Source organism: Ctenopharyngodon idella, chromosome 5, assembly GCF_019924925.1.
Source record: "Ctenopharyngodon idella isolate HZGC_01 chromosome 5, HZGC01, whole genome shotgun sequence".
NCBI classification, from domain to species: domain Eukaryota; kingdom Metazoa; phylum Chordata; class Actinopteri; order Cypriniformes; family Xenocyprididae; genus Ctenopharyngodon; species Ctenopharyngodon idella.
Window position 1 is genome coordinate 39,386,915 of NC_067224.1, and position 15,281 is coordinate 39,402,195.

General features: G+C 36.3%; 1 protein-coding gene across 2 annotated transcripts in view; it reads left to right on the forward strand.

Annotated features, from left to right (window-relative positions):
• The window catches only part of rictora (RPTOR independent companion of MTOR, complex 2 a), a 37,480-nt gene extending 22,408 nt beyond the window's left edge, over positions 1–15,072 (forward strand). Inside the window, exons 30-38 of one of the 2 annotated variants that reach the window (XM_051895798.1) lie at positions 890–1,119; positions 2,334–3,330; positions 6,636–6,843; positions 8,043–8,127; positions 8,704–8,916; positions 9,164–9,319; positions 10,340–10,463; positions 10,549–10,687; positions 12,042–15,072. In XM_051895798.1, coding sequence (XP_051751758.1) covers positions 890–1,119; positions 2,334–3,330; positions 6,636–6,843; positions 8,043–8,127; positions 8,704–8,916; positions 9,164–9,319; positions 10,340–10,463; positions 10,549–10,687; positions 12,042–12,113 — 2,224 coding nt within the window. In that variant the 3' untranslated portion in view covers positions 12,114–15,072. The remainder of the gene's footprint in view (positions 1–889; positions 1,120–2,333; positions 3,331–6,635; positions 6,844–8,042; positions 8,128–8,703; positions 8,917–9,163; positions 9,320–10,339; positions 10,464–10,548; positions 10,688–12,041) is intronic. The other variant, XM_051895799.1, reaches the window with a different exon arrangement.
• Positions 15,073–15,281: the final 209 nt, after the last annotated feature.

Sequence of the window (15,281 nt, forward strand, 5' to 3'; positions counted from 1 at the left end):
AAAAAAGTAAGCCTGGTAGTTTGACATAACTACTGTAAAGCAATGTTTACATGCAGTTTGGGGTCAGAAAGGTTTCTTTTAAAGAAATTGATTTTTTCATTTGTCAGAGATGCATTAAATTGAATAAAAGTAACAGTTAAGACATTTCCACAAAAATGTTAAAATATCTGTTTTCAACATTGAAAATAATAAATGTTTCTTGAGCAGCAAATCAACATATTAAAATGATTTCTGAAGGGTCATGTGACACTGGACTGGAGTAAATATAGCTGTCAAATATCTAAAATATAATAAAATAGAAAACAGTTATTTTAAATTGTAATAATATTTCACAGTATTACTGTTATCACTGTATTTTTGATCAAATAAATGCAGTCTTGGTGAGCTGAAGAAACTTCTTTCAAAAAATGTTTGAAAATCTTGCAGACTCCAAACTGAACTGTAGTGTAGAACATATTTTCATATTTTACAAATGTGAACATTTCTTTTCTTGACACTCTCAATGTCTGTTTTTCCAAAGTGTTTCAAAGTATTGTGGCTCTGGACAATATAAGATTTACTAAAAATAGTAATAGTGTAAAATACAGTTAACTCTTTCCCCGCCATTTCAGGCTTTCCATGTTTTCACTGTTATATGGTAGGGGGCGCTATTACACAACTTCTGAAAGAGTACAGAATCTCCGGATCCAAACACAGGCAAAAAAGGAGCAGAAACAAGTGATAAAAGCATTGCTTATGCTCATTGTAGTCTTTAAAAAAGCTTTTTTGTTCAAAATGGCGGTGGCTGGCAACTTTATTTAAAAAAAAAAAAAAAAAAAATGGCAGGGAAAGAGTTAAAATAACCTTGCAGCATATGTCCAGTAAGTAACGAATAGCTCTGTCTGTGCAGTACGTGTGTGTATGTGCTGGGCGTGATCAGCCGCACGCGGCAGGGCAGCGATGTGCTGAAGGCTTTGGGATGGGACTCTGTACGGCACAGCCGCAGGCAGCAGTGGCCTGTCGTCCCTGAAGAAGTGGACGCTCCGCTGCCCAGCGAACTGTCATCTGTGCCCAGCACGCTCAGTCTCAACTCTGAGTCCACCAGCTCACGCCACAACAGCGAAAGTGAAAGTCAACCCAGTGAGTCAATGCACACGGTTCACGTCAACCTGAAAACTTTTCTTAAAAGGATAGTTCACCCAAAAAATGAACATTCTGTCATCATTTACTCACCCTCATGTTGTTCCAAACCTGTTTGAGTTTCTTTCTTCTGCTGAACACAAAAGAAGATATTTTGGAGAATATGGGTAACCAAACAGTTGATGGACCCCACTGACTTCCATTCTTCGAAATATCTTTATTTGTGTACAGCAGAACAAATATAGTATAATATAGTTATTGTTCTTGGTGTGAAGGGGCTTAATCAGTTTTTTGGTCTAAATGTTTAAACATCATTACACTAGATAGATTTACTATTATAGCAGTTGCATAACTGCATTATATTTCACAGTTGCATAATATTTTTATTACATTATTTTTCATCTCTAAATTCTCTAAATATGCCAATGGAGTAAGGTTTTTTTTTTAATATCTATTTCAAGATAAATGAAAGAAATTAAAACTTTTTTAATCCTTCTTTAGTTTATCTTATTTATTTAATATAATTATTTAATATCAATTTATTTAGTAAATTGAGATTGTTTAAAGGATGTTTAGAAAAATATTTTATTTTTTCCACTTCATTTCAAGACAAAGCACTAATTTAGGGAAAAAATGCATTTTTTTTTTTTTTTTTTTTTACTTTTGTGCATGATTAAATTGTATATCTTGTTTCAATCACTAATATGTCAGATTATGGAAGTAAATTGGGTTATGTAAATAGTATTTCATGTTGATCGTAGTCAGTGTTATTTTAGTATTATTTATATACTATTATAGTATTTATTAATATTTTGAATTAACTGAAAATTTAAAGAATAAAAGCTTTCATTTTAATTTTAGTGTAACTAAGTAATTTTATGTTTTTATGTAATTTTTATTAGTTTCTTTTATTTAGCTTTAATTTATATTTATTTCAATTTTAGTTAGTTATTTTAGTACTTCAACTTAATCTTATTTCAGTTAAGTGCCAAAGCAGCATTTCTAATTTTCATTTAAGTTTTTGTTCTAATATTTGAGCTTTATTTCAATTAATGAAAACTATTATTATTATTACTGTAGTTTTTTTTTTTTAGTTAACAGTAACAGATTGTAGTATCCACACATGTACAACAAACATTGTATGCATAAATAATCATTGCAATCTGTTGTTTTGAATTTTATGTCTGTTGTAATATTGCATGTGTCGCTTTCAGATTTGTATTTCATGGATGACGACCGCGAGGGTTTGGACATGTACGAGGACTCTTCTCTCTCTATACACACAAAAACCTCAAAGGACAGAAGCCCTTTCACTATCCTCACCCCCTCACATCTCAGAAACCGCTTTCTCAACTCCTTGTCTCTTCCCAGTAAGAAGGGGCGAAGCCCCACTGACACTAAAGGCACAATCAATGCTGGAAAATCACCAGAGGAGCTCCAGCTCATGAGGCGTAACCGGACCGTAACCGAACCATCAAACTTTTCTCCAGGCCACTCGGGGCAGAGCGAGGTCTTTTATAATGGCAGTCGCATACCCCGCAGCCCGACGGTTAGCCTTGAGACCTCATTTGTAGGCATAAAAGCACTAGCAGAGCCGTACGCCACAGAGGGGAGCTCGGATTCAGAGGGCAGAGGTCAACATAAGCGCGAACGGAGCAGCAGGGAGCGTTTGACCTGCGACGGCGCCTCCGTTCTGCCGGGAGGCGGCACATTTAAGAGCCGCAGTCAGAGCTTCAACACGGATACTACAACTAGTGGCATCAGCTCCATGAGCTCCTCCCCTTCCCGAGAGCCCCCCTCTGCCGTGGCCATGGATACGGACTGCGCCAGCCTCAACACGGTGGTCAGCGCCAAAACTGTGAAAATGCAACACTCGCTTAGTCCTCAGTCCAATCATAACCACATCCTGTTGTCCAAGTCCAATTCCACTTCGCTGGTTCCTCCCGGGTCAGCGCACACTTTGCCGCGCAGGGCGCAGTCGCTGAAATCTCCCTCTGTGGCCACCATCAAGAGCCTGGTGGACTGCAGCTACATCTACACAAGCCCCCGTGATGCGCTGGGATACGCCACGCTCAAACGCCTGCAGCAGCAAAGGATCCACCCGTCTCTGTCACACAGCGAAGCGCTGGCGTCTCCCGCTAAAGATGTACTGTTTACAGACACAATCACCATGAAAACACGGAGCCTCGACTCACGGCTCACCCCACGCAGGTACTCAGTCATTAATATTTTTTCAGCTTTCATTTAACTACTACTTATTTTTATCCAAATTCATCACATAATTATTTTTAGTTCTCTCTCTCTCTCACATATATATATATATATATATATATATATATATGAGTTAATCTCACTAAACTTGTCAAGAACATGTCCAGGTCAAAGTTTACCCCAAAATCAGAAGGAAAAAGGTCTAATTATAATAAAAGAAAATAAAACCTAGGACAGTTTTTTCTTTTTTTTCAATGAGCCATTATTTCCAATATATAAACACATTTTCCCAAGAACATTTATTTTATATATATATATATATATATATATATATATATATATATATATATATATATATATATATATATATATATATATATATATTTACATGCATACATACATACATACATGTGTATCTATGTCTGTATAAAATTGAATAATTTAATAAAAAGTTTTTATCGATCCCTGTAATTGTTTTGTACTGTCTGATAATTAATTAATTATAGAAATTATGGTAATTTATGGTAGAAAAAATAACTGTAATGTACATTATTTTAATTACATGAATGGGAATCTGAAAAGTAGCTATATATATATATATATTTATTAGGGGTGTAACGATACATAGAAATCAGGGTTCAGTACGTACCTCGATTTTGGGGTCACAGTTCGGCACAATAGGAAAAATGGTCACATTTTAGGGTCCAATTCTCACTATTAAGTAACTATTAACTAACTATTAATAACTATGACTTTTGCCTCATAAACCCCAAATGACTGCTTATTATTAGTTAATTATAACTAATAACTAATTATTAGTTATTGGGGTAGGATTATGCGATGTAGAATATGATCATACAGAATAATATCTGCTTTATAAGTACTATCTGCTTAATAATATATGCTTTATAAGTACTGATAAACAGCCAATATCCTAGTAATATGCTAATAAGCAACTAGTTAATAGTGAAAACTGGACCCTAAACTAAAGTGTTACCGGACAAAGTAACAAATCCACAATGCTAGGTTTCTTTTATTTTATTTTGAAGAGACAGTAGTGCAAATCATTGTTTGTTCCACCCTATCTTCATTTAGTCCCCTAGTTGGTTCAGTACAGCCTCCTACAGTGTAGTAAGCACTAAGCAGTAAACAGATGCACTCTTGCATAGGTCATATTTTTTGCAGGGCTGATAAAAAAAACAAAAGGTATTTGGTCACAATCTGAAAAGCTTCTCATGTTATAAAAGTACAAAATAAATAGAATAATGAAAAATAAACTTGTGCATTAGGAGTGTTACAGTTTGCTCCACTTAAAATATATTTAAACATTCAAAGCTTGAGCCCAACTTTCCTATACTTAATTTTCAATGTTCCGCTGAGTTTCACGCACAGTTGAGTGCGCGGGCCTTTCAAAGTGTTGTTTCCTTTGTCCATGAGCGCAAAAAGACGCATTTGATACATGCGCACTATCTAGTGGACTTTGTTTTCAAGCGCTCAAGTCATTCGCGTATGCGCTGTTCTTCTTCCTGTTGTGGCAGTTATCAAACAGCGTTGTATTACCGTGTGCGCCCACTTCTGGATTGGAGTGTGGATCACCCGTGACTGATTGTATTCGTTGTCTAACTGCATGAACTGAGACATCTGTACCATACAGTTCGAGACGAATACATGTACCGTTACACGCTTAATATATATAAATGTGTGTGTGTGTGTATATATATATAATATATAATATATTGAGTTGAAATATGACTTTGGACTTATGTTCTTGTCAAGTTTGTGACTTTCACTCATATATGAAAGTGAAATTAAAGTTCAGGGTGTTTTTTGCTGGTCTTCAGGTGTTCTTATAAAAGCTATTCTGGGCCGTTCAGCTCCCAACGCAGAGTGTCCAGAACTCTTGTGCCATGGTGGGTAGAGCAGCTCAAGTGTAGGATCCCCTCATTAGCTCGGACCACTGTAGAGTTTCCATCATAGAAACACTGTAGAGTACAAGGCAACATCCCGTCCCATGCGACTACATTTCCAGTCATTTCCCCCAAATAATTTCTCCATCTTTCACTCATTCATTCACATTTTGTGATGAGTGAGTGACTGGATACTAATACACGTCAAAGACTCGGTCAGATGCTTGTGGAAACAGTCCTTTGGGAAAACCACAAACCTTGTTAATGTGGTGCTGACCTGGGATGTTTGATCTACTCCTGCAGATCCAATAAAAACTCGAAATATGTTTAGAAGACTTGGCATACTATCTGCATACTATTGCATACTATTAATTTGGTGTACTGGGAAACAGCCTTTTTGTTTACTTAAAGGGTTCGTTCAGCCAAAAATGAAAATAATGTCATTAATTACTCGCCCTCATGTCGTTCTACACCCGTAAGACCTTTGTTCATCTTCGGAACACAAATTAAGATATTGTTGATGAAATCCGATGGCTCAGTGAGGCCTCTATTGAGAGCAAAGCCATTCAAATTCTCAAGGTCCATAAAGGTACTAAAAACATATTTAAAACAGTTCATGTGAGTTCAGTGGTTCTATCTTAATATTGTAAAGCGTCAAGAATACTTTTTGTGTGGCAAAAAAACTAAAAATAACGACTTTTCAACAATATCTATATGGGCTGATTTCAAAACACTGCTTCATGAAGCTTCTGAGCTTTATGAATCTTTTGTTTCACATTAGTGATTCGGATCTCCTATCAAACGGCTAAACTGCTGAAATCATGTGACTTTGGCGCTCCGATTCACTGATTCGATTCGTAAAGCTCCGAAGCAGTGTTTTGAAATCGGCCCATATAGATATTGTTGAAAAGTCTTTATTTTGTTTTTTTGCCGCACAAAAAGTATTCTTGTCACTTTATAATATTAAGATAAAACCACTGAACTCGCATGAACTGTTTCAAATATGTTTTTAGTACCTTTATGGACCTTGAGAGTTTTAATGGCTTTGCTCTCAATGGAGGCCTCACTGAGCCATCAGATTTCATCAACAATATCTTAATTTGTGTTCGGAAGAAGAACGAAGGTCTTACGGCTGTAGAACAACATGAGGGTGAGTAATAAATGACATTATTTTCATTTTTGGGTGAACTAACCCTTTAAAATTACAGGCAGGTATTTTGTGTCACGATTAAAATTATTTGCTGAAGTAAGGTGGATGTCCAGGAGTAGGTATAAAATGTTTTTAGTTGTGTCAGTCGTAAAGGTTTTGATTAGTAGCTGTTTTTACGAGTCGTTCGAACATTTGTTGACAGTTCGTAGACCATTGTAATAAAAGCGATTAGAGCTAATGTTTTGCAGTGCGTGTGCTTGTGTTTGCTCTCCTCTCAGGTTTTTGAAAGCTCTGAGTTTTGCGTCTCTGGATAAGGAGGACTTGCTGAGTCCGATCAATCACTCCACACTGCAGCGCTCCTCTTCCATGCGCTCTATGGTCTCTAGCGCCACCTTTGGCTGCAGTGAGGACTACATCGGCCTCGCGCTACCCCTGGACATCAACCAAATGTTTCAGGTACATTTTGTGTTGTGTACTTTTAATAATATGTATGTGGAGTATATAGAGGTTTATGCGAATTTGATTCAATTTTCATGAGTGTTGATTCATTTGAAGGTGCAGTATTTTAACTTTTTTGCTCCCCACTACTTAATTCTGATTGCGTGGCTTATTTAGGAGAAGGATGCTGTCACTTCACTGAGTGGATCAGACTTTTGATGACAAAATGACTTAAAAATATCCCAGTAGACTTGCAGTAATGCAGTGAGCTTAGCCGTAGCGACCACTGTTCTCTGTGGAAGCTTGTTTCCGCCAGGGAATTAAACAGTTTAGGAGATTATTGCGACTTTTTAACTCACAATTCTGACTTTTTTTCCTCACAATTGCGTGTTTATATCTTGCAATTCTGACTTTTTCTCCTTGCAGTTCTGACTTTTTTCTCCCAGTTATGTTTATATCTCACAATTCTGACTTCTTTTCTCTCAGTTCTGACCTTTTTCTTCAAATTGCGAGTTTATATCTTGCAGTTTACTTTTCTCGCAATTCTGACTTTTCTTTTACAATGGCGAGTTTATATCTCGCAATTCTGACTTTTTCTCCTCGCAATTTTGACTTTTTTTCTCACGATTTCGAGTTTATATCTCGCAATACTGACTTCCTTTCTCGCAAGACTGACTTTTTCTCAGAATTGCGAGTTTAATATCTCATAATTTACCTTTTTCTCCCAATTACGTTTATATCTCACAATTCTGACTTCTTTTCTCTCAATTCTGACCCTTTTCTTCAAATTGCGAGTTTATATCTCACAATTTACTTCTTTTCTCGCAATTCTGACTTTTCTCACAATTTCGAGTTTATATCTCCTAATTCTGACTTTTTTTCTCACAATTCTGACTTTTTTCTCACAATTGCGAGTTTATATCATGCAATTCTGACTTCTTTTCTTGCAAGACTGACTTTTTTTCTCAGAATTGCGAGATTATATCTCACAATTCTGAAAAAAAAAAAAAAGTCAGAATTGTGAGATAAAATGTTGCAATTACCTTTTTATTTATTCAGTGGCGGAAACAAGCTTCCATAGTTCTCTGCTTTTTTTTGTAGAAAACCTTTTTTTTTTCCAAATTAGGAAAAACTTCTTGATTTCCCTGTAAGTCTTTTAATTGTGTTGAGTGTAAATGTTTACTTTCATTTGAGATTTTATTTTATTTTATTTTTAGATTAAAGAAACTTCGTATTTCCAGAAGAGAACAAGCCCTCCTGCTGGAGAAAAATCATCCAAATTTCTTTTTGGAGAATCTAATGGTATGACTGCTTGTAGCATCACCTTATTTTTCTGTATTTCTAGTATCATTAATAATTATTAAAGAGAAATACACTACCGTTCAAAAGTTTGGGGTTAGATTTCTTCTGCTCACCAAGGCTTATCAGATATACAGTAAAAATAGTGACATTGTGAAGTATTACAATTTAAAATAAATGTTTTCTTTTTGAATATATTTTAAAATGTAATTTATTCCTGCGATCAAAGCTGAATTTTCAGCATCATTACTCCAGTCTTCAGTGTCACATGATCCTTCAGAAATCATTTTAATTTTCTGATTTATTCTCAAGAAACATTTCTGACTATTATCAATGTTGAAAACAGTTGTGCTGCTTCATATATTTTCAGGATTCTTTGAACAGACAGTAAAAAAAAAAAAAAAACACTTTTTGTAACATTATAATGTCTTTACTGTCACTTTTGATCAAGTTATGTATCCTTGCTCAATAAAAGTATTAATTTATTTGACTGACCCCCAAACAGTAGAAATAGTAATACATCTTAGTAACACTACATCTTAGTATGAATCTGTGTGTTTTGCCTGTCTGTGTTTGTAGGTTTCTTAGATTCGTGTCGTGGTCCTCTGAAGACTCAAGTGAGCATAACGGAGCTGTTAAACAGCAGCCGGTCGGAGCAGCACCACCTGCTGGGTGCTGATGAGACGACAGGCTTACAGGAGCACACAGAGCAGAACTGCCTCTACTGCAGCGCTCTCACGACCCTCGGCTCACACACACACAGCCACCTGAACAACACACACACTCGCACAGGTGAGCAAACACACATAGTGCCAGAGTCACAAATTCAAGCATTTTAATCTTCATAAAACATCTTCCTCTTTATATTGTTTTGTAAATGTATGATACTGCCGCTTTCTGCCTGGGAATGTTGGTGTAGGTTAGTGGGCACATGTCTGGGATGTGGTAACTGGAAAGGTTGTAGGTTCAAACCCCAATGTCAGTCCTAAAGTCTGCAGATTTGTGTGAAAATGAGTAATTTAGTCTTATGTTCCGGCAGATCTGTCTGATGGTTTCTCTCAGTGGCACAGCCAGCCTTCCCATAATCACCTGGAGGTGGTCGCCCAGTCCAAGTTCTCAGGAATCTCGGGCTGCAGCGATGCGGCCGTCAGTCAGGGATCGTCCAGCAGCACTCCCAGCGCAGAGATCATACTGGGTGAGATCAGATCCCATCAATGCACAAGACTAGTTCTGTTTGACCTCTGAGATTCCGAAAAACCATACTAAGACACAACCTACACTTTTCACAACCATTTTTCTGGAGTTTTTCATTTGCTGGAAATATGTGGATGTTTTACTGGGATATCAGTGAACATCAAGGTACACAGTGATATACAATATTGAATGTTTTTGTTAGCATCAAATTAATAATGACATTTATCCTGACAAATTTCTTTTGAAATCTTGTCTAAGTAAAGAGTGAACTTGTTTTTTTAGTTTCTACTATTTATTTTTTTTTAATTACATTTTGTTAGATTATTTTAAAGGAATAAGACAAAATACATAACAGTTACAGCTTTCCCATACCAACATATATAACAATTAAGTTAAAATAATAATAATAATAATAATAGTACAGTACAGCATGGCACTAGCCGTGCCAAGGTCATGGGTTTGATTCTCAGGGAAAGCAGAACTAATAATATATAAATGTGTAGGGTAAATAATGAACTGTTAAAAAAGAACTTGATATTATTGGCTTCCAGTATCAAAATAACGTAAGAAAATATTGAAATTGTCCAATATAGATACGGTCACAGATGTATTGTGCATTAACACATAATGTCTATATGTAAAAATGAGGAGAAGTTTGTGTTATGAGGTTAAGGAGATAGAAAATATCACTAGTTCAGTATAAAAAATAATAGAAGATCGATTGATGATGTGTGTGTGTGTGGTTCATTTAGACCCAACATTATGGAGACAAAATGTCCCCACATAGATGGCAATATCCAAAATCCTTGTCCTTGTGGGGACAGTTTTTGGTCCCCATGAGGAAAACAGCGTATAAATCATACTAAGTGATGTTTTTTGAAAATGTAAAAATACAGAAAATTTTCTGTGTTGTGTAGGGTAAGGGTTAGGGGATATTATATACAGTGTGTACAGTATAAAAATCATTATGTCTATGGAAAGTCCCCATAAAACATAAAACCCAACGTGTGTATGTGTGTAGGTGGGAAGGCGATATCTGAGGACGGTCCAGCCTGCAGAGTTCTCCTGAGGAAAGAGGTTCTGCGACTCGTCATCAACCTCAGCTCTTCAGTCGGTACCAAAGGACACGAAACCGGATTACTCACGTAAGGTCAACCAAGAAATACTGTGCAAGCATGAGTGTGTGTGTTCTGATCTCACTCCTGTGTAATGGTCTGCTGCCCTCTGCAGGATAAAGGAGAAGTTTCCGTACGCTTTCGATGACATCTGCCTGTACTCTGAGGTTTCTTTCCTGCTGGCCAACTGCATGTTCCGTCTGGCTTCACGCCGCTTCATCCAAGAGCTCTTCCAGGATGTGCAGTTCATTCCGGTACGACATCACTCTGAAACGTCTCTATAATAAATCTCCACCAAAATAATTTTACAGCACCTAAACTAAAGGTATCTGAGTTCATAGTGCTCAGAAAGGTTTGTAGCTTCTACATTTGATTACAGACTCACAGCCATACTTGGCTAAAATTATTAAAAATTAAAATATTAATATATCATATATTAAAAATTAATTTTTCTTCATTGTATGACTGTCATTAAAATCACAAATTAGCACACACGCACACACATATGTCTATATTTAATTTTATTTAGCTTTTATTCAGCACAGAAGCATTAAATTGATCAAAAGTGGATCTCAGTTTTATCGCTATTTAGTTTTAAAAAGTTAGCTGAAAGCCAGTCTTTAATTTCAGCTGAACAGCTGGACAAAAAAGCTGGTGGAAAAGAGCCAGGGTGTTTGGAAGACAGGTAGAGCTGGGTTTCATCAGCCTAGCAGTGAAAGTGAATACCATATTTCCTGAAAATGTGATCAAGAGGGAGTAAGTAGATAATAAATAGAAGCGGGCCCAAAACAGATCCCTGAGGAACACCGGTAGTAACTGTAGATGATTTTGATCAAAAATGTGTAAGTTGGACGAACTGAGTGTGAACAGAGAGATATGATATAAACCAGGACAGGGGGGTGCCAGTGAATATCAAAAGTCAAAAGAAAATCAAAAATGGAGCTATCCAGAATAACACCCAGACTCTTAACCTGCGGGGAGGAAAAAATTGTGTGTTGATCAATATCCACAGAAAAACAGTCAAATTTGGTAAGAGTAGATCTTGTGCCTACAAGTAGGATCTCAGTTTTATCGCTATTGAGTTTTAAAAAGTTAGCTGAAAGCCAGTCTTTAATTTCAGCTGAACAGCTGGACAAAAAAGCTGGTGGAAAAGAGCCAGGGGGTTTGGAAGACCGGTAGAGCTGGGTTTCATCAGTGTAGCAGTGAAAGTGAATACCATATTTCCTGAAAATGTGACCAAGAAGGGGTAAGTAGATAATGAATAGAAGCGGGCCAAAAACAGAACCCTGAGGAACACCGGTAGTAACTGTAGATGTTCTCGATCGAAAATGTGTTGAACGAACTGAGTGCGACCAGAGAGATATGATATAAACCAGGACAGGGGTGTGCCAGTGAATATCAAAAGTCAAAAGAAAATCAAAAATGCAGCCTTGATGAGCATAAGAGACTTTTTTTTTCAAAAACATTAAAACATCTTACCAACCACAAACCAAAATATAAATATTTATCTGTGAATTTTGAATAAAATGTTATGTTGAACATGTGATATCGGTCCACCACTAGGGTTTAATAGTGTGTCTGTGATGTTGACTGTGTTTCTGTCTCCAGCTGTATGATGAAGCTGAAGCTGTGTTGACTAAACCATCGCAACCTGTTCCGATGGAGACTGCAGAGTCTTGATAACTCCGTCAGCTTCCTGAACACCTCATCGCCATTATCCCCCATCCCTCCATCACCTCACCTCCCATACGGCACAGAGACACACAGTTAATTGAAAATGGAGGAGGGGGAAAGCAGGCTGCGGATGGAGGAAGCGATTACAGGAATACTGAAACGAGCCCCTGGACTTCAGACGGTGTTTCTGAAAGAGGAGCAGTTTACCAAATAACGTCTTCAGACTGTGAAACAGGTGAACCGGAACACATCCTTGTTCACAAAAAAAAATCACAAAGACTCTATTTTAAAAAAGAAAAAAAAGCTGTTGACACTTTAAGAGCGCTGGATGCACAGACGAGATAAACGGTTCTCTGCACTGGTGTGTGTACATATTCCCCCCATGCCAATGTTTCAGAATATCACGTAAACACTACAAAGAATTCTGTGACTGCTTTGGATTCAGTGCAAATGCTTTGACTAGGAATTTAAGACTTCCAGAAGTGAGAGAATGGGCGAAACGTTGATTACATTTGTACTATTTATTAATTTCTTTTCTTTTGTATGTGTGTTTGGATTTTTTATTACCTCCAGACAATCAGAATTCAGTGTTTTGGGGAAAAAACGTAGTGTGGGACATTCGAACCTTAGTGTCACGCATCTTTTGTTGGATATCTGTCGTCCGCAATTCTCAGAAATACTCTTGCAGGAAATTCTCAAAAAAAACCAAAAAACCCAGCGCAGACAAAGAGCGTGTGAGCACTGATACACACACACATACTCAATCACAGAGGATGTTTTCACCACCTCCAGGGTGAATCTCATGAAAGCTGTCAAGGTTCGGTGCTGTGGTCTGATCTGATGGTGATTGGTGATACGGTGGCGATTAGTTTGACTCTGACCTACAGGAAATGAAGCCGGATAAACGTAATCATGCATGGTATAGTTTAATTGCCATACATTTAATAAAAGTGATCATCAAGTACCTTTGAAGGAATATTCGGAGTTCAGTACAAGATTTGTGCGATGCACCAGATCTTTGGCATAATGTTGATTACAACAGTGAATCATTTTGACTGTGTGAACAGTTCAGCTACATTGACTTCCATTATAAGTGTGCTTTTGTACAAACCGGTGAATCTCTTGTCATGCCTGTATTATATTTCACACTTTTGCATTAAAAAAAAAAAATTAACACCATTTTAGGACTACTAATGTTTTTTTGTTAGACAATTAAGCACATCTCCTTTACAAATTCTGATTGTGATGTGAAAAAAATAAAATTGTAAAATATTTATGCACATTAATGTAGTATTTGTTGTACTGCCTTGATGCTGATTTAATTCAATTAAAAAAAAAAAAAAAAAACTTTTTATATTACATATATGAAAACCATTTAAGAATAATGGAAATTTCAATAGGATTAGATTTTTTGGGGGAGCAAAATGTGTTTAATTGTCATGACAATGTCACAACGCAAATTAATAGTCCTAAAACGGGTTTAATTTACTTTATGTAAAATATGTACTTTTTTTATTTTTTGTTTGCTTGTTTTTGCATTCTGAAATTTTCATGACAAGTAAGCACATTTCCCTTCCAAATTCACAACTGTAATGTGATAACTTAATTGGTAAAATATTTATACACATCATAGTAGTGTTTCTGTACTGCCTTGATGCTGATTTAATTTAAAATATATATATATGTATTACAGGAATAAGAGTAATTGTATTTTCAATGGGATTTAAATCTTTCTGGAAGCAAAATATGCTCAATTGTCATGACAATAATGTCGCAATACAAAATAATAGTCCTTAAAACAGGCTTCATTTTCTTTATGTAAAATATACTTTTATTTTTTCTTGTTTGTTTTTTTTAAGCACATTTCCCTTCCAAATTTTCAGGATTGTAATGTGACAAAAAATATTTGTAAAATACATAGTAGTAGTATTTGTTGTAATGCCTTGGTGCTGATTTAATTTAAAAAAACATATATATATATATATATATATATATAAAGTACTGGGAATTTCATTGGGATTTTTTTTTTTTCTGGCAGCAAAAAGTGCTTAATTGTCATATCAATGTCAATGCAAAGTAATACTATACTTTTTTTTTTATTTATTTGTTTGTTATTCAAACTGATGGACTAGTCAAAATGATTTTCTGGTGTAATCGACAACATGCCACCAATGCGATACATGAAAGTGTCGAACCAGGAATCCTTTAAGCTGCCAAAGCACCGCTTAAGGAAGTGTATAAGTATTAGCTTGATGTGTTGTCTATATACTGGTAGTGTTTCCCTTCACATTGCACCTTTTAAATGCATCGAATCCCAGTGTGTTTCCTTTGAACGTGCACCTGATTTATCACTTCAACTCTGAGCAAGCCAAACCTGCACTGAACCGTTTGACACGTTAAAACACTGGCACAGACAGAGCTATTCAAATGTTCGACCAATTTCGTAGTAGTCTCGTAGTAAGCTGCAGTTTTTACATTTGTCTTTTTTATTGATGTTCTCGACATGTTCCTGATGTTCGCACAAAGCTCTGAACGGATCCATCTTTCCTGTTCTCCCAAAATGATGTTTAGATTGCATGTTGAATTGAGACAAATCCAGTTGCTTATTTATTAACTGCAAGACCTTTTGTTAAAATGCGTGTACCGTCACATCCACGTTCTGTCTCAGCGCTGCTGCTACTGCCTTCAACTGACTGCGATTTGATTGGCTGAAGAGAGTGTGCCATGGCTTTGGCATTTGCCTGTGCTATGGATCTGTACCGTAGTGGCGTGAGACAGAAAAGTAATGAAAAAAATATATATTTATATTTTTCCTAAAAGATGACATTGCAAAAGACTGTGTAATTTAAAGGAGTTGTTTTTGTTTTTGCCTGAATTGTGGTTTCCCTTGTAAAGTGTGTACAGTGTGTTTTTGGGCACTTCTTCAGTCTTATCAAAGGGATGTATAATTAAAGAGGAAAACTCATGGAGTGCATCTGTGTCGTTTGAGCGCATGTTGAGTATGTGGAGGCATTTTACCTCTTCTGTAGTTCTGTAGGTGTATATTAGTACTAGATTATACCAATATCAGTAGAATCATTGATTTCAAATGTAAAGCCAAGATGTTTAGCAGAATGTACATTGCCCTGAAGCAGTATATTTTTTTTTACCAGAAATAATTTGGTAACATTAGTT